Here is a 25,739-nt window from a genome sequence, read left to right as displayed (position 1 = left end):
ACGCCGTCGCGCACCTCGGCGTGCCTCAAGAAGCGCTGGGTGTGCTCCAAGTGGCGCTCCGGCTGCCGCGCCACCCTGTATACTGTGGACCACCACATCATCTCAATGAGGAATGAACACATGCATACGAGCAGACGGAATTGACAATAACTTAGTGTTTATTATATTTGATGTTGTAATTTTCTTTGGGTACTTACTTATTGGTACTTACCTATAATTAAATGCGGTTTTTTTAACCATAGCAATGTCTACGGTATATCTGTCTGTGCAATGTTATCTTGAACTGAAAATTTTAACTAAAAATACAATTTGAAAATAAATATTTACGTTTTTTGAAAGAAGACACGCACGGTGATGCTAATAGAATAATAAGATTAATGTATACATATATTAGGCATCCATAAAGTAAAAGTGGGAAATTGTGGGTTATATTGTCAAAAAGATAATGATGCTACCTATCTGTAAGTTATAACTACTTAAACTGAAATTAAATCCACCTCACTATTTCCTTCTAGCAAAGCCATACTTCACGCGGACGGCCCGCGGGTACCCGATGCTAATCATAGACAACTTCCGGTACGGCCTGTGTCCGCGGTCCAAGCGCGAGGGCCGCGTGAAGAAGCGATGGGTCTGCACCAACTGGTCCCGGGGCTGTCGCTCCACCGTACTCACCATTAATAACGATATCGTCAAAACTAATAATAGCCATATTCACCATCAACAACGATATCGTCAAAACTAATAATAGCCATAATCACACAAATACTAATCCTAACTAATATTATAAATGCGAAAGTAACTGTGTCTGTCTGTCTGTCTGTTACTCTTTCACGCCAAAACTACTGAACGGATTTGAATGAAATTTGGTATACATATGGTCTAGACCCTGGGAAAGAACATAGGCTACTTTTTATCCCGGAATTCCCACGGGAAAACTTTTTAAGGCGAAGGCTTGTATAAAATAAAATATATTTAACTTCACCCCCTATAGATGCGTTTAAATTTCGTCCAAAATTAACGGGATACCTGTATAACTGTTAAATTTTAATAAATTATTTTTCAGTGGCAACATTTTCTACAACAAAACGTGGCAAACCACAACTCATAATTAATGGCTACTCATTTAACCAGCACATTAGACCTGGGAACCAAATAAGAAAGCGATGGCGGTGTTCCCAGTACCACTGCGGGTGCCGCGCCGCCGCGACCACCGTCTGGGGTGTCATCATCCAGCAGAAGAATCAACATATTCATTGAAAATTATAATTATTTCATTAAAAAAATTGAGCGAAATTGATATAAATAATCTTGTTTTTTTTCCAACTCTATGCGTACTGTTGCGTAATTGTATGCATAGATGTACACAGTCCCACAACTGTGTTCCCTGAGGGAGTAGTCAGAGGTGAGTTGCAACTAACCCACTTTTTGCTCCACATTTGTCATCATAGATCGCCGTATAGCTTCGTACGTTTTTCTGGTAAGTCACATATTTTTCCTTATTTTCAGTGCCGGTATTCGCCCAGTCGAGCCGCGGAAACCCAATAATTGTGATTGGTACCTATAAGTACAGTTTACACGCCGACTCTAAAGGAAGCGATAAAATAAGAAAATTGTGGATTTGCTCCAAGTGGCAGTCGCGCAAGTGTCGCGCGTCCATCACCACTATACACAACGAGGTCGTCAGGCACAGGCACCAACACACACATGACTGAATACCCCTTCGACACAGTACAAGTTAATACATTGAATGAAATACATAATAATAATTGCGGAAATTATTTAAATCGGTTTCGTATTCCTGCCAACCGAGCGTTACCAAAGCTATAAATTATATGCAGTGAGCGCTGAAATAAAAAACAACGCGAAAATTTATATGAATAAATATTATGTACTATCTATCTACTAAACAGATTTTATGTTAAGTAGATTATGCTAGACAAAGAGCACAAAAGTCTTGCAGCTTTTGTAATACATACCATACATGTAGAGTACACACATATATTTTTATTATTAAATAACATCCGTATCATTTTTGCCTTTCCATTTTCATCATTTGTAATTACATGTTGATAAGGGTAAGTATTAACGAATAACTTAGTTACTTACGTATTTTTAAAGATAGGTAAATCAATATACGAGTGGATGAATATCAAACTGCCATATGTCCACCTACCCGAAAAAATGACTTTTTGATTTGGTCGTGTTCTCCGTTAAAATGTCAGTTTGCCTATGCCCTTCAAGTTCTAATAAGTGCAAGGCATCCATGAGAAAAAAGCTGTTAAAAAAGTAAGTTTTTTTCAAATCCTTTTAAGTCTAACCGTTTCGCATTACAAATTTTCACAAGTCCATTCCGGCCAATCACAGAGCGTAATTTTTTTAACATGGCGTCAGTCTTGATGAGAATTTCGAGGCTGTGGTGTGTGCTCCCAGTGTTTTATAACGAATATGAATGAAAATGTTGAGGAAATTGTGATTGTGGACCCTGATAAAGCTCGAAAAAGGAAGAAATTGAAGAGTGTAGCAAAAAAACGACAGAAAACGATGGCGAAGTAAGTTTAAAACCCCTTTTTTTCCAACCCACGAGTCAATCACAAAGCATTTTCGTAGTAAACACAGGGCCGTATCGGGTAGAATATAATACGGTAGGTAGGTACTTTTCTACCGATAAATTTTGGTTGATTAACTTAATTGTATTTAATAGAATATAGACTATATTAGTCTTACTGAGTCCGGCCCATGACATTAGTATTTTTCAAACAACTATAAGTCCTTATGACTCATATCAAAACAGCATAAGTCTTGTATGGGCATATCAAACTGCTATAAGTCCAAACTGTTTATTAACTTTTACGCCTTTCTATGAGTGTTATAATGGATTTGTTTATTAAAATACATTCTTAAGGTCACAATTCAACTGATTAAATCACGGGGCAAGTTCTATGACCATTAAATAATAGAGAAAACGAAAACCTCCATTTCCCAAATTTTGCGTGGACGTGACATATGGAAGTTTGATATTCATCCACTCATACTCTTACATATTTCAGTCCCATGCTTCAGGACGTCAGCTCGCGGCAATCCGAACATAGTGATAGGTGCCTACACGTACGCAGAACAGCGGAGCAAGACCGCCCCGCCGCGGCACAAGAAGCTGTGGCTCTGCGTGAAGTGGTGGCGCGGATGCCGAGCCTCCATCACCACTGTAGATGGAACTATCGTAAAACAGCGAAACGACCACACACACGCGTGATACAGAATAGTGGAAGCGTGGACTTGTATCGGTTTATAGCATTAATTTGGTACTACAAGGGTTGTATGTAGGGGGTTACTTGGTGCAGCAGTTTTGATCTTGAAGCCTATTTCGGATAAGTATTAAATAGTTCGAGGATATGTCGTTTAAATGACTTATTTTACCTTACCCTCTCAGTACTTGTATTTTTATGTCCATATATCAACCTACAAAAGCAATGTTCTTTTTCAGTATCAATACCAATATTCATGACAACTCCGCGTGGCACTGCAAGGATGATAGTAGATGGATATTCATTCGCTCTACACAAACCTTTTAAAGGGCAATTCAAGTTGCTATGGACATGCAGCCGCTACCGGCGAGGGTGCCGAGTGTCCATTATGACTGTCGAAGATAAAATAGTTAAACAAAAAAATCAACATAATCATTGAAAAAAGGTTGCGTAGAATTTAATTTCTGTCATCAAGTAATAGGTAAAGATCCTTTATTTATGTAGCGTTTTATTGAAATATTTATTTAATAAGATTATGAATATATAACTAATACAATTTAACACAAAACTTATAACTAGATAAAATTAAATAAGCACTAGTAACTTACTAAATTATTAAACTAAGTATGTAAATATAAACAAAAAAACGCTAAGAATTAGAATACTCGTAATATTTATGTATGAAACTGAAATAGTACATATATAAGTAAGTAATAGTACATTTATATAAAAAATATGTATATTTTTATTTTACACTAACTAACTATTTAACTGAAATTATACGTTATGTACTACGTTAGTGGCGTCAAAATTTATGGAAAAATATTCTGTTAATCAATTGGCATGCGGCTTTTGTACACGTGTAAGTATTTTATTTTAGTTTATTGCATGGAAAAGCTTTATACTAATAACCAAGTAAGTAACCTTATTTAAACATATATGTATAGATAAAAAGCTAATTATAGATTTTCGCATATGGAGGCGATTTAACAATAACAACACATTAAAGTACCTACCTACTAATAAATTATACTTAGAATATACTTGTATTACTTATTTTGTATCTTATCTTTCTTATATTATATGTACATACTATGGATCAGGATTAGCATTGAGAAGAAAAAAAACATGCTATTTTAATTATTTAAAATCGTATGCTTTTTTTCAGAACCAATATTCTTGAAAACGAGACAAGGCCACGCAAGATTGATTCTAGATGGGAATTCATTCACTCTACACGGTGACTACCGCTACAGAAGCCGCGCTAAACTGCTGTGGGTGTGCGCGCAGTACCGCCGCGGGTGTCGGATGTCCCTCACCACGGTCGGAGAACAAATTATTAAACGGAAGAATGAACATAATCATTGAAAAACACAGGTTGCGTATAGTTTCAGTTCTGTCATTGAGTCAGCATAAGAAATAATGTTTATTTTTACAGTAACTGCGCCTTATCTGAAAGTAAATTTTCCTCCGCACTGATGGCGTCAGATACTTTTTTTCAAGCTATGGCATCTTTGTAAGGTGTAGTAGGTATGTGCAGTTGAGGATTGATCTCCAGAAGTCCACAATCTACATGTTATATCAATTAAATTTCCGGGCCCGAAAATAACACTTTACACACATATCAGTTTTGCATCGAATTTATTTATCTTAAATGATCAAAATAGGTGTTTCTAGTGATGAAATAGATGGTGCATTGGAAATAACCCTTACCGGTAGTATAGAAAGGTACAAACTATAGAAACAAATGCTCAGTTATCAACAGATCATGAGCGCTTTTTTAAATTTTAATTTTATACTTCTGCGGGAGGCACTGCCTCTTTCCGCACTCGTATCACAATGTACTATTGACAAACATCGCAATTTTTCAGGACTAAAATTCACGAAAACGAGAAACGACAATCCAAGATTGCATCTAGATGGTTATTCTTATTTCCTGCACGGCGACTCTAAGGGCCGCCCCAAGAAGCTGTGGCTGTGCAACTGGTACAGCCGCGGCTGCCGCGCCTCGCTCACCACCATCGGAGACGAAGTTGTCAAACAAAAGAATACGCATACGCATTGAGAACGAATGAGCTGCGCGTTATCTGTTAATAAATGAAAGTGTTTAATTGAAAGTAACGTTGTTTTTTTACAATAATTATGTACCTAACATTCCTGTTTATCCAATCAGATAATATCTCAAGTAACATCATCTAGGCATAACTATAATCAAAACATACTACTAACATTATATAACACAAATCAGTAGACAAACTAGCCAAGATTCATCAGTTCTAGCTCAACTAGGTAGGTAACGCACCCCTATAACTTTATTACAGTTGCAGCGGTATACTCTCGGACCGCCCGCGGCTATCCGGCGATCCTGATTGGCCAGCACAAGTTCATACTGCACGACTCGGCCAAGCGCAACCAGGAGCGCGCGCGCAAGCTGTGGGTCTGCTCCAAGTGGACGCAGGGCTGCCGCGCCTCCATCTCCACGGTGGAGCAGCAGATCATCCAGCAGAGAAACCAACATACACACCATAGCTCTGGCAAGGCGAGGCGGTTTCAGTTGGCGCAGCCGCCGTAGACGTCTGGGTGGTGAGACGCACTAGGACGCCCTGAGAGGCCGGGTCTCAGTCTGTTATGTTATTATGTGTTCAAGTGATATTAATTGCCGAGAAACCCCTCTGGCGCAAGATGAGATTAGATTCGGAACTGCTTACAATTCTGTAAATATGTTGAATAAGATCTGTCGGTGTTAATTAACTGTAATAATAAACTAAGTTCTTAAAATAAAATGTTGCTTGAATTTGTTGTTTATGGATTAGGGAAGAAATCATCAGTTTAAAGAAAATTATGGCAATCTTGTAGTAATTTATTAGTATGCGCAGTGGCAAGACAGTCTCTGCAAAAAGTGTAGGATACAGTCATATTCTATCGAATACGATTTTATATTGTACAATAATACCCAATATTCCGTTATAAACTTAATGTAAGAACAATTGCAGACATTGCAGTACCCCAGTTCGCGGTGTCGTCTCGCGGGAACCCAATCATACGGATGGGTGACTTCCACTTCCAGCTGCACTCCAACTCGCGGCGCCACCCGGCGGGGGGCAAGCGGTACTGGGTGTGCACCCGGCGGGGGCAAGCGGTACTGGGTGTGCTCCCGCCGCGGCGCCGGCTGCCGGGCCGCGCTGTACACCATCGACCAGCAGATCGTCGCCTACAAGAACGTACATAATCATTGAACCAGATTGTTGACCCTTCGGGAGTCGGCGGCCATTTTGATGAACAGATGTCGCATCATGGGACAAAAACATAAAATATTTAAGCGTGTCACTAAAATTAAGATATCTGTGAATCTTTGTTTAAAACCCGTATAGATTTTTATACACAAAGTTGTTATTGTGGAAGGCCCAGGACAACAGTGTTATGGAGCTTCTTGGCTTAAAGAAACTTATGAAATAAATTAAACCAAAAAATTAAGAGTAGGCCTTTACAGTATTCGGCCCCATGCATGCCTTCCAAATCCCAAGATAGTAACAACAATAATAATATATTTATTTAAACTATGTCAGTTTTACTTTATTTGAATTTATTATTGCAGAGCCTCAGTTCATCGAATCCAGTCGCGGGGGGATAATGATCAAGATAGGCAACTACCAGTTCAGTTTGCACTCGAACTCGCGGCGCAACCCGGCCGGGGTCAAGAAGTACTGGGTGTGCTGCAAGATTGTGGACGGCGCCCGCTGCCGGGCTGCGCTTTACACTGTCGACAAGAAGATCATCATGTATAAGGGATATCATTCACATTGAAAACTGATCTACATGAAATGTAGGTTTTATTTATGAATACACTTACGGGTAATGAAAAGGTTGCAGTGATAATAGCACTAAATTACTTCTAAACGGAAAAGACTAGCTTAATGTCGACGTCCGCAATATAATAGCGCATCAGCAGAATATTACCAAATAAAAACGTTTATTTTGATCAAATACTAAATTTAATGTTTTAATAAATACGGGTCATTTGGTGTCGACATTGTGTAAGAGGAATTTTTCATTGCTCGTGACAGTCGTGACTCTTGTGAATGTATTTGTATTGTTTGTGTACATGCCGTCGACGAATACGAAACTGAAATAGAATTTGGCAACCGATACTGTTAGCGGTCATGTTCGTGAGCCAAGGGCAGGGGCAGGATGTGTGTCATCATTCACTTATCAAAAATGAGTTTAATCTTTACGTATTTCTGCTGCTTTGGCAATTAATTAAATTATCGATTTTTATGCGATAAATACCCAAGAGCAATTGAACTCATTATTGCTTTATTAAATGTGAGGTAAATAAACTCAACATCTTTTATATAAAGTAAGATATTAATTATGAAATAAATTTATTATGGAATAACATTACTGTAACACTTTTTCTAGGATACAGTCAGGTTCTGTCGAATACGATTTTATTTTGTACAATATACCCAATTTTCCTAAATAAACTAAATGTAAGAACAATTGCAGACATTGCAGTACCCCAGTTCGCGGTGTCGTCTTGCGGGAACCCAATCATCCGGATGGGTGACTTCCACTTCCAGCTGCACTCCAACTCGCGGCGCCACCCGGCGGGGGGCAAGCGGTACTGGGTGTGCTCCCGCCGGGGCGCCGGCTGCCGGGCCGCGCTGTACACCATCGACCAGCAGATCGTCGCCTACAAGAACGTACATAATCATTGAACCAGATTGTTGACCCTTCGGTTGACGGCGGCCATTTTGCGGACAGATGTCGCAACATTGGACAAAAAAATGAAATATTTAAGCGTGTCACTAAAATTAAGATATCTGTGGATCTTTGTTTAAATTAAAACCCGTATAGATTTTTATACACAATTAAGTAGTTATTGTGGAAGGCCCTGGACAACAGTGTTATGGCGCTTCTTGGCTTAAAGAAACTTATTAAATATTTTTAAACAAAAAAATTACGAGTAGGTCTTTACATGTTGGCTTCGGTCCTATGCATGCCTTCCAAATCCCAAGATAGTAACAACAATAATAATATATTTATTTCAACTATGTCAGTTTTACTTTATTTGAATTTATCATTGCAGGGCCTCAGTTCATCGAATCCGGTCGCGGGGGGGTGATGATCAAGATAGGCAACTACCAGTTCAGATTGCACTCGAACTCGCGGCGCAACCCGGCCTTGGTCAAGAAGTACTGGGTGTGCTCCAAAATGGTGGACGGCACCCGCTGCCGCGCCGCGCTATACACCGTCGACAAAAAGGTCATCGCCTTCAAGGGACATCATTCACATTGAATAAGGATGCCCATCAAATGTAGGTTTCTATTTATAAATTTATTGAGGAGGTTATTGCGTGTAGGCTCCTATCGTGGGCCACTGGGTCCGAGTTATTATTGGAGAGAATACCTAGCCTCCTGCGTAAATAAAAGTATGTGAGAACTCTATGGGGAGTGATGATGAATAACACAAAACTCAGGGTATACACAATGAAACTTATATTGTCAGGTTCTACAGACACGGTGTAAGTAAGTGAGGTAGTTTTAGAGCAATTATCTATTAACATTAATGACCGCGAAGGCGCAAACGAGCGTGGTGTAGCCGGGAACGAGTTAGCCGCGACTGACTGCGCGGGCTTCGCTGGCCGGTGGCGCGAGCGCGGGGTGCGCGCGGGTGAAGGGGAGGACGCGGGACGCGGTCTGCGCAGTAGAGCTGCGCAGTAAAACGGCGCGGCGGCGTGGGACGCTAACCGTTTTCGGCGCGCGATTTGTTTTCGCGGGAAAACGGTTAGCAGTCTTGTTACATCCTCCCCCTCTAGTCCGAACTAAGCGCCCTCGCGTTCGGAGTAGCAGACTGAGTAGTTCTGGTCCTCCCCCTAAACTGATCGTCGTCCTCGACGATGGCGGGGTGGTCTGCACAGGCGTACTTGAGTCTTGAGATGTCTCAGCAGCACAGAGAGCTGCGCCGCCGTCACGCAGGCGAACGCGTCGAGTGTAGCGGCGGAAGCGGCGGGAGTATCGCGCGCCGCGGGGGGGCTGCACGCCGCGTACTCGTTGGTCGCGTCGTGCGTGGCGGGCGCGTCGTGCGTGGCGGGTGAGGCGGCGGGAGCGCGCGCCGCGTGCTGGTACAAGGCACCGGGCGGGCCAGCCGAGCCTGGTGAGGCGGGGCGGCCGGGCGCCGCGTGCTGGTACAAGGCACCGGGCGGGCCAGCCGAGCCTGGTGAGGCGGGGCGGCCGGGCACCGTGTGCTGGTAGGGGAGGCGGCGGGAGCGCGCGCCGTGGGCACGCTGGGCGAGCCGGGGCGGGTCATCACCGTCCTCCTCCGTCTGCGCAGGGGTTCTGCGCGCGCGGGGGTACTGCGCGCCGCGCGCTGCGTGCTGGTAGAAGGCACCGGGCGGGCCAGCTCTGCCTGACGAGGCGGGCGGCCGGGCTCCGTGTGCTCCCAGAAGGCACCGGGCGGGCCAGCTCTGCCTGACGAGGCGGGCGGCCAGGCTCCGTGTGCTCCCAGAAGGCACCGGGCGGGCCAGCTCTGCCTGACGAGGCGGGCGGCCGGGCTCCGTGTGCTGGTAGAAGGCACCGGGCGGGCCAGCTGAGACAGCCGAGGCAGGGCGGCCGCGCGCAGCGTGCTCGTGCGACGCGCCGGGCGTGGCGGGGGGGGCGCGTACCGCAGGGGACCCGCGTGCCGCGTTCTGCTCGTGCGCGTGGGGCGCGCCGGGCGCGGCGGGGAGGTCGCTCGCTGCGGTAGGGACAACCGCCACGTGCTCGGCGGGCGCGCCGCCGCCTGGGCGGGGCATTACCGTGGTCTCGCCGGCGGTGCCGCTGCTGTCGTCTTCGTCGAGGTCACGACGCTTCGCTCTTCCTTTTCCGCTGGCATATTGTTTCTTGCAATAACAGTTCGCACTCACAATTACAGTTTCGTGTCTCCACTAGTTGGGCGCCACTGTGAGAACTCTATGGGGAGTGATGATGAATAACACAAAACTCAGGGTATACACAATGAAACTTATATTGTCAGGTTCTACAGACACGGTGTAAGTAAGTGAGGTAGTTTTAGAGCAATTATCTATTAACATTAATGACCGCGAAGGCGCAAACGAGCGTGGTGTAGCCGGGAACGAGTTATGGCTCCTCTACACGATGGGCCATCATGATGGTCCATCATAGTGGGCCACCATATAGAGGGCGTAGTGGCGTAGGCTGGCTTGTGGTGCGTACGATGGCGGCGGAATGGCCGCGGTGTCGGTTTTTCGCCCACACATCAAAGGGAGTGGGCCAGCGATGGCGGTACGCATCTACACGTCGGCCATTACTCAGTTTGCGCTCGAATGCGGTGGTGAGCAGACGTGCAGTGCAATTCGTGAAACTCGTGCGTGTCAAAATGGCGACAGCTTGGCCGCATAGCGAAATATTAAAATTTTTGGAATATTACCGAGCCGAAACCATTATATGGAATCCTAAACATAAAAATCACAAGGATAAAAACAAGGTAAGTAAAACTACGATAAAAGACACATTTAACAATAGTTTTTAATTGTCGTTCTCGCCCTCAAACGGCAATGTTTGTTTATTTTGTTGGCGCCATTTTGATATGGGAAGCGTAAATAAAGTTAATTGTTGTATAAATTGTTTTCAGGTGTCGGATGCATGGAATCGCATAAGTAATAACATGGGCATTCCGGTAGAGGATTTAAAAAAGAAAAAGGAAACGTTGATGACAGCTTTCAGAACAAATTTAAAAAAGAAAAAGGAGTCTATAAGGTCTGGGGCTGGACTCGACGATATTTATACGCCGTCGTGGCCTTTTTTCGAGATAATGGAAAGTTTTTTAAGAGATGTTTATGAATGCAAGAGTATCATAAACACAGACGGCGGAGTAAGTAAATGAAACTTATTATTTAATTTCATATTTAGTTTATTATTCTATATTATTATAAAAATAGTGCATAAAAGCTTGTCTTATTTGAATTGCATCATTAGTTGATCTACGGGGTTGATTTTGTAAGGGAAGAAAACTTGTATTACTACAATTCCTCCAATTACCAGCGCGTATCAATTCTCCACTGTCATTATAGGTATCAAATGTACCTGGAGGTGCGTATAAGGGGCGAGATGTTCGGCTTTTCCGTAAAAAGTTATGTAATAGAACACAAGTCATCGTAATAATTGAACATTTAACAGGATGAAAAGGCATAGCTGTTTTAAAAACTCTAAATTTGTTAGAAAGAACTCCAAATGTGTTTTCAACAACTACACGTGACTGAGAGAGTTTTTGATTAAAAACCCTTTCTGGAGAATTCAACTGGTGACGGCCAGGAAAAGGTTTCATAAGATTTTTAGTTAAACTAAATGCTCCATCGCATAAAAATACATAGGGTAAATCAATATCACATCCTGGTAGTGAACTAGGAGGCGGCAAATTGATGCTATTTTCCGAAATTTTTTTTGATATACTACTTTGATTAAAAACGCCACCGTCACTTATACGCCCTTGAGCGCCTATTTCAGCAAACATGAAACAGTAATCATAATCTACTATAGCTAAGAGGACAATGCTAAAAGTACGTTTATAATTGTAATATTCAGTTCCGCTATGAGGAGGTGGCTGTATTGTCACATGTTTGCCATCCATAGCACCAAGGCAATGAGGGAACTTGAATCGTTCAGCTTTGGAAAGCCATTCTTCAGTTGTTGTGGGGATCTGTAAAAAAAAAAAGACCGAGCATAAGATATTAAATTAGTTTTTTATATTACAGATATTTTCTTTATTTTATATTATAAACGTGAAAATGAATATCGTCATATATATTAATTAGTAAATAACAAAATATATTTTTTTCAGGCTTCAATCTCGTTAGATGACGAAGATTCAATTACGTCACAAAATGAAAATATCGAAAATGAAGACCCAAATGCTACAGTGAATTCTGAAATAAACATTCCTGTAATACGCCGTCGTTCTAGAAATCCACCTGAATTACAAGAGGCTAGTAACGAAATGAAAAGAGCTTTTTCATCTTTGAACAGCGTACTCAGCAGTAAGAAGCAAAAGATAGATAGCGAAGATGATTGCGATCTATATGGAAAACTACTAGCTAAAAGGTTAAGACAATTTACAGATTTGGAAAAACAAGAGTTGATGTACGAAATAGACGGCTTATTGTTGAAAAAACGTCAATTGTCATCTAGACAAAATTCCAGTCGTTATGTGGTCCAATCTCCATCCCAAATAATAATATCTTCCAATCGTCCTGTGAGTGGCCGCACCTGCACCTCTACGCCTTTGGTCTCTGAAGAACAAAATTATTCCTATCGTCCCTCATCCTCTTTCAGCACTTATTCCACATCGTCTTACCATCCTCCATCCGTTACTTCTCCTCCTTATTTCTCTCCCAGCCCTAATGCTACCCCAGATGAATTTCCTGTCATCAGTATACCAGAGCAGCCTAATCTCCACCTACAATCTCACCCACAATCACAAATTTTGCAACAAGCTTTAAACAATGCTAATATAATATAAGATGTATAATTTATAAGATTTAATAAATCTATTTCATATTCTTAAAAAGGTGTATTATTTGCAACTCTCAAATCACAACTATACATTTTAACAATAGTTTTTGCGTGATTGAGTAACACACACATACAAACTTTCACGTTTATAGTATTAAAATAGGAAGTTATTACCTTAACAAAATCTTTCAAAGCTTCATTGAGGGCTAGACATACTTCAGGAACAATTCTTGAAATAAGTTGGCTTGAAATTTTGAATAGGTAGTGTAAACTACGAAAGCTATCGCCAGTAGCTAGGTATCTTAGTGTCAATGCGAGACGAATTTTTACAGGTATTGCTTCCCGCCAATCTGTATCCTGTTTTGCAACTACAGGTGATACTTTTTGTATCAAAAACTCAAAATCGCTGTTTGACATCCTCACGAAGTTATCGAATTCACCAGATGGTTCAGCAAGCATTTCAGCTAGCTGATTATCCATAGTTTGCCTGAAAAAAATATACATTTTAATTATACTGAATTATAAAATAACTAAAAGTACAAAGAAAATTAAATTTAAGCAGTTACTTACTTAGTCCTGTTGCGATGAATAGTTAACATCCACCATCTTCTTCTACGCCATTTCCTTTTAATAACTTTTTTTTTGTACACATTAAGATAATAATTGTACGCGCTAAATAAATATATAGCTGCTGCGGCTAAAGCTTCCACGTCCATTTTGTTAAACGAGCCAATCACAACTGAACATCGCCATCGTGTAGATCCTTTTCAACCATCGCATGGCCATTTTGCTGGACAAGCGCTGGCCCATCATGTAGAGGAGCCTTTAGCCGCGACTGACTGCGCGGGCTTCGCTGGCCGGTGGCGCGAGCGCGGGGTGCGCGCGGGTGAAGGGGAGGACGCGGGACGCGGTCTGCGCAGTAGAGCTGCGCAGTAAAACGGCGCGGCGGCGTGGGACGCTAACCGTTTTCGGCGCGCGATTTGTTTTCGCGGGAAAACGGTTAGCAGTCTTGTTACAAGTAGCATAAGCACTAATATAGTTTCTAAGATAAACATTGTTACTAACAATAATAATTTAATTTAATTTAGTTAATAAAAAAAGTTTAAATATTAAATATCTTACCAGTAACTTAACCATTTCTAAGATATTTAATATTTAAGCTTTTTTTCATTTTTTGCCAAAATGTTATGTTTAAAACCGAAAATAATAAAAACTTGCCATATTTCAAATTTTTTGGTTGTTTTGCAGAAGTAACACCTTAATAAAATAATTAAAATAATCAAATCTGCATTATTTGACTTAAATTAGACACAATACCTCCAAATAGTTAAACATTTTTAAAAACATGAACATAAAAACAAATAAGTTAAATTAAAAAAGAATGTCATAATGTCATATAATAATTTTTAAATATGGCTAGTTTTTTTATTTTTGGTTTTAAACATAAAATTTTGGAAAAACAATTAAAAAAACTTAAGTATTAAATATCTTAGAAATGGCTAAGTTTCGGATCATGCATTATAGGGTTCAATCGTCTGGAAATGCCTTCTTCTATCACCTCCTGAAAGGATCCGGTCTTCTTACCAATAACCCTGTATGTAGAATGTGTAAATATAAATGAATGTGTTAATATTAAGTACTAAACTAGTTTATAAGGAAATATTGTTACTATTAACACATTATATGGATCATGTTTGAATTAAATAAATGATAATAATAAAAATAAATATACTTACGGGCATTGAAAAGGTTCCAGTGTCTAAAGTACCAAATTACCCGCGCCGCCGTCTAGTCCGTGGAGGATCAGGTGGTCACCTGCAGGAATTAACATTCATATTGAACTTTAACCATGGAAAATAAGAAACGTAACGAAATATATAATATGGATTATGCTATATTGTAGATGTAGATAATTAATATTTTTTTTCCTTCTTGTAAAAGTGATTAAGCCATTTTTGATTAATAAATAAATAGTTAAATCACATCGCTGGTACGGTTACTCAACTTCTAAGACAACAGGCCATTACTACGATTCACCACGAAATTGTAAAACAGTGAAATGAGCATACACCGTAATTTATAGAACAGTTAGTACTTATTGTGATTGATTCAACTCTACTTCATAACAATCTATCCTTGCAGAGCACCAGTTCATCCAGTCGGGTCGCGGGGGGGTGCTGATCAAGATGGGCAACTACCACTTCAAAATGCACTCCAACGCACGGCGGAACCCGGCGGGGCCCAAGAAGTACTGGGTGTGCTCCAAAATGGTGGACGGCGCTCGCTGCCGGGCTGCGCTTTACACTGTCGACAAGAAGATCATCATGTATAAGGGATATCATTCACATTGAAAAAAGATCTAGATGAAATGTAGGTGTCTATTTATACACTCACGAGCTATGAAAAAGATTTAGTGACAATAGCACCAAATTACCTACTCCTAAAAGGAAAAGACTACCTTAATGACGCATCTGCAACTAAAAACGTAAATATGTTCATCAAATACTAAATTAAATGTTTTAATAAATACGGGTCATTTGGTGTCGACATTTTGTAAGTGGAATTTTTCATTGCTCGTGACAGTCGTGACTCTTGTGAGTATTTGTATTGTTTGTGTACATGCTGTCGACGAATACGAAACTGAAATAGAATTTGGCAACCGATACTGTTAGCGGTCATGTTCATGAGCGAAGGGCAGGGGCAGGATGTGTGTCAGTGGCTCATTCACTTATCAAAAATAAGTTCAATCTGTATTTCTGCTGCTATGGCAATGAATTAAATTATCGATATTTATGCGATAAATATCAAAACCTTTTATTATTTACTACGCAAGAACAATTGAACTCATTATTGCTTTACTAAATGTGAGGTAAATAAACTCAACATATTTTATATGAAACTAAGATATTAATTATGAAATAAATTTATTATGGAATAACATTACTGTTACACTTTTTCTGAAATGACTCATTTCAACATCAACTTGATCCAAAGGAGTATTCCACTCCTGATTCAATTGAAATGTTCTTTTCAGAGCCGTTTTTCACGACGTCAGCGCGGGGTCACCCGATGCTGGTGATCGGGGACTTCCGCTTCGGCCTCCACTTGTCGTCCAAGCGCCACCCCGACAACCTCAAGAAGTACTGGATCTGTACTAAGACCAGCTCGCAGGCTTGCCGCGCCTCCGTCGTCACCGTGGAGAATCAAATTATAAGACAGAAAAATAAACATACACACACTTGATTTGAAATGTGTATTTTTGTATGCTAGGAGCATTTAGAATAAGTATTACTTATAGAATTTTATATGGTACTCGCGTACTGTGCAGGTGAACTTTGCAAAGACAGTATTGTTTTAAAAACTTTGATTAATTAGCAACTAAAATGTGTTATTTCTTGACCTATGAGATATGCTGGCTCAACAAACGCTACCTTAGGTACAGTATATTGTGTATAAGTTCTTACAGGCTTAAAATACTACTACAGGTCGAGTCTCTGCTAATTACTGTAAGAAATAAAACATGATAAAAACATAGTAAATGTATTTTTGCTATCCTTCCTTTTGCTACTTATATCAATATTGTTTCCAGTGTTTCACTGATTACTACGAATTATGGGTTCAGTGAGTACCTATATGTACCTACCTATTACCTATACCTATTACGCAAAAATAGTTATATACAAAGGTGCCATTCGAGAGAGCCACGTAAAGGAGCTTTACTCCCCCACAGAATAGACAATAGAATATAAACAGGTCAACGAATTGCATTTTATTAAATTTAATGTTCCAGAAGCAATATTTACGACGTCATCGCGCGGGACCACAATAATTTGCCTGGGGAACTACCAGTTCTACCTGGCGCACCGCTCCAAGCAGATGCCGGAGTCCTACAAGAGGCACTGGGTGTGCACCAGGGTGCGCTCCCGGGCCTGCCGCGCCACCATCATGACTGTCGGAGACCAAATTGTTAAATATAGGAACGAACACACACATGTGTAGCATTATTTTGATACGTGATTTACAAATATATTTTTTTAATTTAATATTAAACAATACACTTTATTTGCACCAGGAACAAAAAATAAAACACACGTTTTGTACAATTTTTATCCATGCTACTTAGGGTTATTTACCTACCCACAAATTTGACACCCGAATAATTAATAATTGAGCGCATCAAAGCCTTTTAAGCCAGCTGCAGATGGCGCAAGCATGTCGGCCTAGATTACATCACCATCACGACCGATACCTACCTGTTCTAGAAAACTAATGAAACTTCACTATTTGTCAATTTCAGGATTGGCTTTTACGATGTCTTCTCGCGGCCAGCCGATCATTGAAATTGGAAATTACAGATACTGCCTTCACTCCAACGCAAGAAGGTTCCCCAATAACATTAAGAAACGGTGGTGTTGCACCTCTAAGTCTAAGATGTGCCGCGCCTATATAACTACCGTAAACAATGTTATTGTAAAACAGCAGATGGAACATAATCATACGTAACATTAACCATGATTAAAATGAAACTATTTGAAAGGGTTATGATTCCATAATTGGAGGATATAACAAGTATACATACCGTTACAAAAATAATATTGGCAGTGCCAGGGGTCAACGAAAAGAGCCTCTCTCTAGGGACCTATAGCTACTGTGTACCTGATAATATAATAATATATCAGTAACAATCGCTGGGAATATTGTGAATTCAGTCGAGCATACGCTATACAGAGACTGACTATCTTTTATCTACGGTGACAAACCTAGTCAAGGATATGCCAGAGAATAACAAAAATACAAATAGGTAGTTCAAATTTAATAAGAAGAAGGCTATGCAGATAAAATCTCGTGTTACCATTACTAAACCTGATGTCAATGTATTTACATGTCATAATAATTTATGAAAATAAAAGTGATGAACTGATGAATCATTGCGAGACATTATTTTGTTTTTCCTAATACCAAAAAGACAGCAGGGAATTGATGTTGAAAACTACATGCAACGTACACCAGTTAGAACTTTTTATTTTTAAAACTATTTCAGAAGCAATGTTCGTGACGTCACCGCGCGGGCACCCCATGCTGGTGATCGGCAGCTACAAGTACTGCCTGCACCGGGGCAAGTCCGCTAATCTGAAGAAGATCTGGGTGTGCAGTCGCAGCGGCGCGAGGAAGTGCCGCGCCTCCGTCACCACCGTTGAGGATCAGATCGTCTCCTCGAAAAATGACCATAATCATTACTGACAAACCAACCTACAAAAATAAATTAATTCTAACATTTTGCGAATGAATTTTGTTTTGAACGCATTGTGCTCTTTTTTCTAAGTTCACCATGTACTCGCAGATGTAGAAAGCCAAATACTCCGAAATAGGTATGGGCGTACAAATATGCTTTAACCCGCCAGTGGTGACGTATATGTCTGTGAGACCGGGTGGTTCGAAGAAGTCGAATAACTTTCTCACTAGCCATCGATGTTTGTTGTGATTTCGGGTAGCTGCCTCATTTCCCATCCCCCACCGTCAGTCCACCCCGCGACGGTGACTCGTGCGCAGGTTTCGGAGTTTTGGCGCCAACCCGGTGCGTGAGACCGGGGTCACCGACTATGTAAGTCAAATTTAAAGATGTTTTTTAAATTTTTCATACATTTTTTTATTTTTCTTGACTGTATTTTTGTTTTGTTATTGTAAATTTCATGATTGAACTATTTTTAATAGATAGTTGTAGGTATTTATACAAATATAAGTACTTAATAGATTTCAATAAGTTTTTACAGTAATATCAGCTAGTTTCAGCATGTCCTTGAAAATGACGACGGAGATAGCTGGACCTTCAAAAAATTGTCAATGTTATGAATGTGGATAGCGAAAATAACAGAAAAATTTAATATATTTGTCACAAAATGTAAGAAATATATGTGTTACGACCATGTAAGTGCCGTCTTGCAGAGACTGTTTGGCTGTGGAGAAACAATGACTTTTAGTGTATTATTATTATTATTTTTTTGGTAGAAGTATATAAATTTTTGTTTTTTCTTATGAAGTTCGTAGTGTTATAAAACTATAAAAGGTGGACTTAGTTATAAAAAATTACATAATTGTTGTATTTTTTTAATTTTTAAGATGATAGGTGAAAAATTATGTAAATATTAAGTGTTCTTAGTACCATGGTAAAAGGACTAATAAACGAGCCGTGATTTATGATAATGCTTTGTTTTATTGTCAAACAGATACTTATCTTTAAAATTAAACTAATTTTAAGTAGCATGTGTAGTTAATTAAGTAAAAAAAATAAGTTTGAAAATCCCGGTGCGTGAGACCGGCGTCACCAACGATGTAAGTCAAATTCACGTCACCACTGGCGGGTTAAGAACTGTACTTTTTGTGTGTACTTTACTAAAGACGAATTACGGTTTATTGTTTATAAAAGGTGATGCAAAAGTGGTAAGTATAGTAGGTAAAAAGGGGGTGGATTAGGAGGTTACTCTGAATAACTTTTTTTCTACGACAGAACACGAATATTAAGAATTAGTCCAAAAGTTGTTCAAAATGACCCCCCGTCTCTCAAGTCACCCCTGGGCTACTTTTGCAACTTCCTATGTTTATATTACAGAACCTGTATACATGACTTCAGCGCGAGGCAACGCTATGATAAAGATGGGAAACCACAGGTTCACCCTGTACAATCACAACGACGCCGCCATCAAAAAGCGCTGGATTTGTACGAAGTGGACCTCGCGCAAGTGTCGCGCCGCTTTTGTCACAATCAACGACGAAATCGTCAAGAAGATAAACGAACATAACCACGATTAATAACAATAACGTGCTATGCGTCCTGTAAAAATAATATTTTGATTAACTTTAAAATATAATATTATGAAAGATTATATTTTTTATGAGTAGTATAATATTTGTTTTGCTCAATAAATTTGTTTGGTCTACTTGACGATTCATACAAACACTTACCTACAATGAAACTCGTGCTAATTCACGAAGCTTCATAATTCCGCCGACATTTTGCCACTCTAACCACACCTTTAGCCTTTATACCTGTCTGCACCAAAAAATATGATATTATAATTTTATTTTCAGGACCGGTATTCTTGAAGTCAGAGCGTGGTGACCCTATGATCCTGATGGGGAAAGTCCGGTACAGGCTGCGCGGCCGGTCCCGGGGCGACTGCGTCCGGCTGTGGGTGTGCGAGGCGCAGGGCTGCCGCGCCTCCATCACTACGATACATAAGGAAATTGAGAGAATGAGAAACGAGCATAACCATGGTCTATAAAGTACCTAACCTACCTACCTACACTATTTGTTGGTATTGATTTTATAAGTGTGATTATTTTAGTCTGTCAATGATCTTATTGATTGTAAAAGTGTAAAAGCAGTTATGATTAGTTTTTAATATGATTTTACTCTGAAAATTATCCTAATCTCGTTTTTTTTATTGTATAGTCAGAAGTGTGTACTTATACATTTTGAACATCTCAATCCGTTACAACAGACAGCAGCAGCGGGACTTTGCAACAGCTACTGGAGCTATTTCAACTCCAGCACGACTCCAGTGGCTGACAGAGAGTAATTATGGCGCGGAGGTCATGCAACGCGTGTACCACTAACTGAGAACTCTTCCGCACTTTATCTTTCTCACTTATGTAGAGTGAGTAAGATAAAGAGAAGATCGAATTCATTACCCAAAGTCATGAATCTCAAAAACGATCCCATTGGGTTCCAAATTTAATGATTTACTTTATAACTATTACTTATTTATTGTATATACTAAATTCCATATGTCCAGGTTCACTCACAACAAAATCAATCCAGCAGGTCCAGTATTCTCAAAGTCGCGGTTCGGCAACCCCGTGATCGAGTACTCGGGGTTCCGCTACAACCTGCACAAGACCAGCCGCCTGCCCAAGGGGCTGTGGGTGTGCTCTCGCGTGTCCAGCGGGTGCAAGGCCAAGCTCGTCACGCTGCTCAATCAGATCGTGAAGGCACAGACGGAGCATAACCACGCTCCGGTTAAGAAGAGACTTCAGTAGTAAAGTGTTAGGTGTGAAGGCATGTTCAGATCAGAAGGGCTAGCACAGCGCATTAAAGACATGACAAAAGTTTTGCATCGTGCTCACTCATATTGCGTAGGCTCGAGAGCGAGCGCGATGGAGAACTTCTGTAACGTCTTAATTGCGCCCCGTGCTAGATCTTCTCAGCGAGTTACACGCATGTGACACGACAGCGAAAGCTTTGGTCTGAATTGATATTTTTATCGAAATGCTTACTTTGAATTTTAGTTATGTATGTACTACTGTTGTTTATGTGTTTCTGTGATAAGGAAATATAATTATTTCATGTTTCATATATGGTTTGTTGACTAAAGTTTAAGTATGTATAGATAGAAGTAGAAAGCCTTGCATAATGATCGAAGTAGGTATTTCCGCAACTAACGGTCTATGCTTTTCAGATACCGAGCAGATTATGTTCTCAGTGACTCGCTTCGGCAACCCTGTCATTATAATGGGCAGCTATCGTTATAACCGCAACAACAGATATCTTTCTGGCCCCAAAGTATTTTGGACGTGTAGTAAAGCCTACGTTGGATGCAAAGCTAACGTCACCACCGTTGATAACGTCATATTGAGACACAATATGGAGCACAATCATTGAACTTATAAATTAATTTGACTTACCAAGTTATTATAAGTTAGTTTAAGTTACGAGCTAATTACTATTTACTTTTATTTTATATTCTAAAGTAATAATAAGTTTATTCTAACCTTTGAATAGTTTTAATATTATTAATTAATAACAGTATTTTATTTTATATAACAACTATATCATTATTACTTAGCACTTAAAATTATATATTTTAGTTAATTTGAGATTGTGATAAAATACATTTATAATGATTTCTGTAGTAACTATTCATTGAACCTTGTCTTAAGCTCCTTAGACCCAGAGACCAAAAAATTGCTGCAATCTGCTGCTTTTTCTGAGCCCTGTGGTGGGTCTCCTCATTATGTCCTACTATGAGGTCTCGAGTTACAGTACTCAATTTAATTTCTTGTTCTTAAGTGAATCTCCATAACTTATCCAACCTCCAGGTCCAAAATTCGCCGTATCACGGTTCGGCAACCCGGTGATACTGATCGGGCGGTACCGCTTCAACAAGAACAACCGCAGCCGCGGCCCCTCGGCGATGTGGTTCTGCAGCAAGAGCTCGGTCGGATGCCGCGCCAGCATCAAGACCATCGACAACGTCATCATCAAAGAGAGCAATGCACACAACCACTAGTTTTGACCATGAGTAGACTAGATGATTAGGGGGGTATCTTGGCAACGACAGAATAGGAAACAATGTGGTATTTTGTGAAACTGAACTGCTTTCAGAAGAGGATGGTATAAAGTTTTATTTCTACATTATTATGCACTTTTTTGTTAACTAAAGCAGCGTTTTTTAATATAACGTGTTTCTTCACAATGGACTCTTTTCTATTTTCACAGCTCTCTCGTAATAACATTGTCAGCCTACAATAGCCAAAGCTAACCAAAAGCACTGTCCAACTGCTTAACAATACCTTTTTCCTTCCTAGAGCCAGTGTTCGTGATGAACCAAAAAGGCAACAAGGCCATCAAGTTGGGCGCGAACATGTTCAACAGGGACCGACGCATGAAGTACCCGCTGGGCGTGTGGCGCTGCAGGCGCCGCGCCCAAGGCTGCCACGCCTACATCAAGACTGTGGAGGACACGGTGCACACGATCGTGGATGAGCACAACCACAGCTGATTGGACCTAACGCTGAATCATAGAACAATGTATGGAATAGAAGCCGTGAAACTTGATGTCAAAATAAAGTTTCTGATCACGCGGTAGATTTTTAGCTTTTTCCGCATCAAGACTCTATTTACTTTGTTATTGACAAATTAATTTAACCCACAGCTTGTGATATTGTCAGTCTATATTAGAACCAATCAAAAGCACTGCCCAAGAACTTAACTATATCCGTTCTTTTCCTTCCAAAGAGCCAGTATTCGTGAAGAATCACAGAGGCAACAAGGCCATTATGTTAGGCTCGAACATGTTCAACCTGGACCGGAGGACCAAGTTCCCGCTGGGCGTGTGGCGCTGCCGCCGCCTGCGCCACGGCTGCCACGCCTACATCAAGACTTTTGAGGACACGGTACACCTGGTTGTAGACTCGCACAACCACAGTTGATACACATGGACCTAATTGTAAAACAACGTGAAGTCAATGTATGGAATGCCGGAAGCAGAAAACTTGATGTCAAAATAAAATTTTGAATCACACGATGTTTTTTTTTCTATACTAAAATGTATAATTAATACTGCGACAGAATACCGATTTTCGCAGAAGAGAATGTTGTGTGACATCTCAAAGCTTAACGCCTACATACTCGGTTATAAATCATATTGTATTTGTACGCCAATTTTTTAATATGCGTTTATGATAAACCCAAAGTTTCATTATCTGTTAAAATTATATTCTAATATTTATTTTGTTTATTCCCAGGTCCAGTGTTCGTGACAAATAGAAGAGGAAACAAAGCGATCCAGTACCAAGGCTGCACGTTCAACAGTGACCGACGCATCAGGCCCCCTCGAGCCTACTACCGGTGTAGTGCCGTCACCACCGGCTGCCACGCCATCATCAAGACCTTGGAGGACACTGTCTACTACATAGATGATAAGCATAACCATTGATGTGTATAGTGTTAAGTTATGTGTACGGCTCTTAGCAGTTACTCGTTTTAGTATAAATTTTACGCGAAATGTTTGTTACGAAATAGTAAATAAATTTATATTTTTTTATGTTTTATCTAATGTGTTAAAAGCAATATTTATTTTTCTCAACCAACTTACAACAAAAAGATATTTAAGTAATTAATTAATAGATAATAAGTTGGTCAGAAAAATAAATGTTGTTTTTATTCCATACAAACAATTTGGTAATGATTGTGTTATTGTTTCAGGTACTTTACCGCGAGAGGCGTATGAATTACTTGTATGTTTAATGAATAATCTAAATCTAGTTTTTCAGGACCTAAGTCACCACTATGGCGATGTGCCGGAGGGCTCCGGGATTATTAAATATTACCTACCACATTCGTTTCATTTATCTATCCCACCACTAAGGTAATCCTAACAATAGGTAAACAAAATGTGTATTGTTATATAACTCATCGCTTGGTAATTCAGGTTGCAGGCCGACATTCATGAAGACCAAGTTCGGCAAGCCGGTGATCCAGATCGACTCGTTCCGGTTCAACATGAAGCGCTCCCACGGGCCCCGCTCCTACTGGGCCTGTAACAAGGCGTCGCAGGGCTGCCGCGCCACGCTCATCACGCTTGAGGACATCATCGTGAAGACCAGGAACGAACATTCGCACGTGTAGGGTGGTAACCCTAGCGGCACGCTGTCGTCGCGTCGCCGTCACGTCCCCGCACACCGGTGTCAGCATAATTTCCAAAAATGTGTACCTAAAGAAGTCATGTAGAAAAAACGAGCTGATTTGACAACTTTAGACCCAATGTATTACTTTAAAAAAATATAGAACCAGTGTGCTCCGTCCCTGACCAGTCATTTAGTGACAAATGGTTATTCGTGGGTTGTGGGTGCGTATTGCGACGTATAAAAACGAAATGTATAATTTCACATTAATAACGTTCACAACATATAATGAACGTTACGTATAACAACAAAATCTATATTTTCATAAGGTATAAGATTCAATTGGTATAACGTACATTTCATATAATATCAAAATAACTAACACTCACGAGGACTAATATCGATTCGTATAACATACATTACGTATACTTATCAATTAAAATATATACTATAATTTTGTATAAAGTTCTTCTCATATCGCATAATCTGTGTTTAATTACTCAACGCCGTCAAACCCCCTAGCACCAAAACCTAAAGATAGGTGCGACGACGAGCAAAGCGAGGAGGAGTGTGTTAGGTGCACATGTTCGTCGAAACCAAAGCGGAGCGCAGCGAAGCGGAGCGTAGCGTCTCCCAACATAGCTTAAAAAACAATAACGCTGTGAAAACCCCTTGTACCAAAACCTAAAGATAGGTGCGACGACGAGCAAAGCGAGGAGGAGCGTGTTAGGTGCACATGTTCGTCGAAACCAAAGCGGAGCGCAGCGAAGCGGAGCGGAGCGTCTCCGAACATAGCTTCAATAATAATAACGCTGTGAAAACCCCTAGTACCAAAACCTAAAGATAGGTGCGACGACGAGCAAAGCGAGGAGGAGCGTGTTAGGTGCACATGTTCGTCGAAACCAAAGCAGAGCGCAGCAAAGCGGAGCGGAGCGTCTCCAAACATAGCTTCAATAATAATAACGCTGTGAAAACCCCTAGTACCAAAACCTAAAGATAGGTGCGACGACGAGCAAAGCGAGGAGGAGCGTGTTAGGTGCACATGTTCGTCGAAACTAAAGCGGAGCGCAGCGAAGCGGAGCGGAGCGTCTCCCAACATAGCTTCAATAATAATATACTTTTTTGTTCATTATACATAATGTGTATAATATATGTTATAAATGTTATATATTATGAACGTTATATATTTTAATCGATATATCAATTGAAATTATACTTTTTGAACGTTATCCTTTACGAAATTATGTATTTAGTATTTATACCTTCCGTTTATTATACACAATGAACGTTATACTTAATAAATTTATATAATATGGGCGTATACCTTGTCAATGTTATACTATTCGTTTTTATACCTCGTATTACTTACCCGTGGGTTGTTCTATATGTATAGTGAGTTTTGCAATGTAATGTATTTTTCACACTTTTTATTACAATTTGATAGTATTAAGTATGTGTGTGACTATATAAGGAAGATAAATAATGCTGCAATAATTTTAATAAGGCAAAATTCAAAAGATTCTGTTTAATGAATCATTTGAGGGTATTCCATTCTTTACGATGCAGTAAATATTGAAATTAGTAT

At 40.2% G+C, this 25,739-nt stretch overlaps 3 protein-coding genes across 3 annotated transcripts in view; 2 read left to right on the top strand and 1 right to left on the bottom strand.

Moving 5' to 3' along the window:
- The window catches only part of LOC105388802, a 436,653-nt gene that overhangs the window by 112,187 nt on the left and 298,727 nt on the right, over window positions 1-25,739 (top strand). The window lies entirely within an intron of this gene.
- On the top strand, window positions 10,389-12,800 carry LOC105385903. The gene is made up of 3 exons (XM_048621921.1): window positions 10,389-10,727; window positions 10,875-11,114; window positions 12,081-12,800. Exons 1-3 carry the CDS (start codon window positions 10,389-10,391, stop codon window positions 12,756-12,758), a joined length of 1,257 nt encoding a protein of 418 aa, XP_048477878.1. The 3' UTR covers window positions 12,759-12,800.
- LOC119691929 lies at window positions 11,113-13,575 on the bottom strand. The gene is made up of 3 exons (XM_048621922.1): window positions 13,322-13,575; window positions 12,926-13,238; window positions 11,113-11,939 (listed from the first exon to the last, which is right to left on the bottom strand). Exons 1-3 carry the CDS (start codon window positions 13,465-13,467, stop codon window positions 11,157-11,159), a joined length of 1,242 nt encoding a protein of 413 aa, XP_048477879.1. The 5' UTR covers window positions 13,468-13,575; the 3' UTR covers window positions 11,113-11,156.

The sequence above is a fragment of the Plutella xylostella genome, chromosome 6 (genome assembly GCF_932276165.1).
Source record: "Plutella xylostella chromosome 6, ilPluXylo3.1, whole genome shotgun sequence".
In the NCBI taxonomy this organism is placed as follows: Eukaryota; Metazoa; Arthropoda; class Insecta; order Lepidoptera; family Plutellidae; genus Plutella; species Plutella xylostella.
This window is presented reverse-complemented; position numbering and strand designations above follow the sequence as displayed.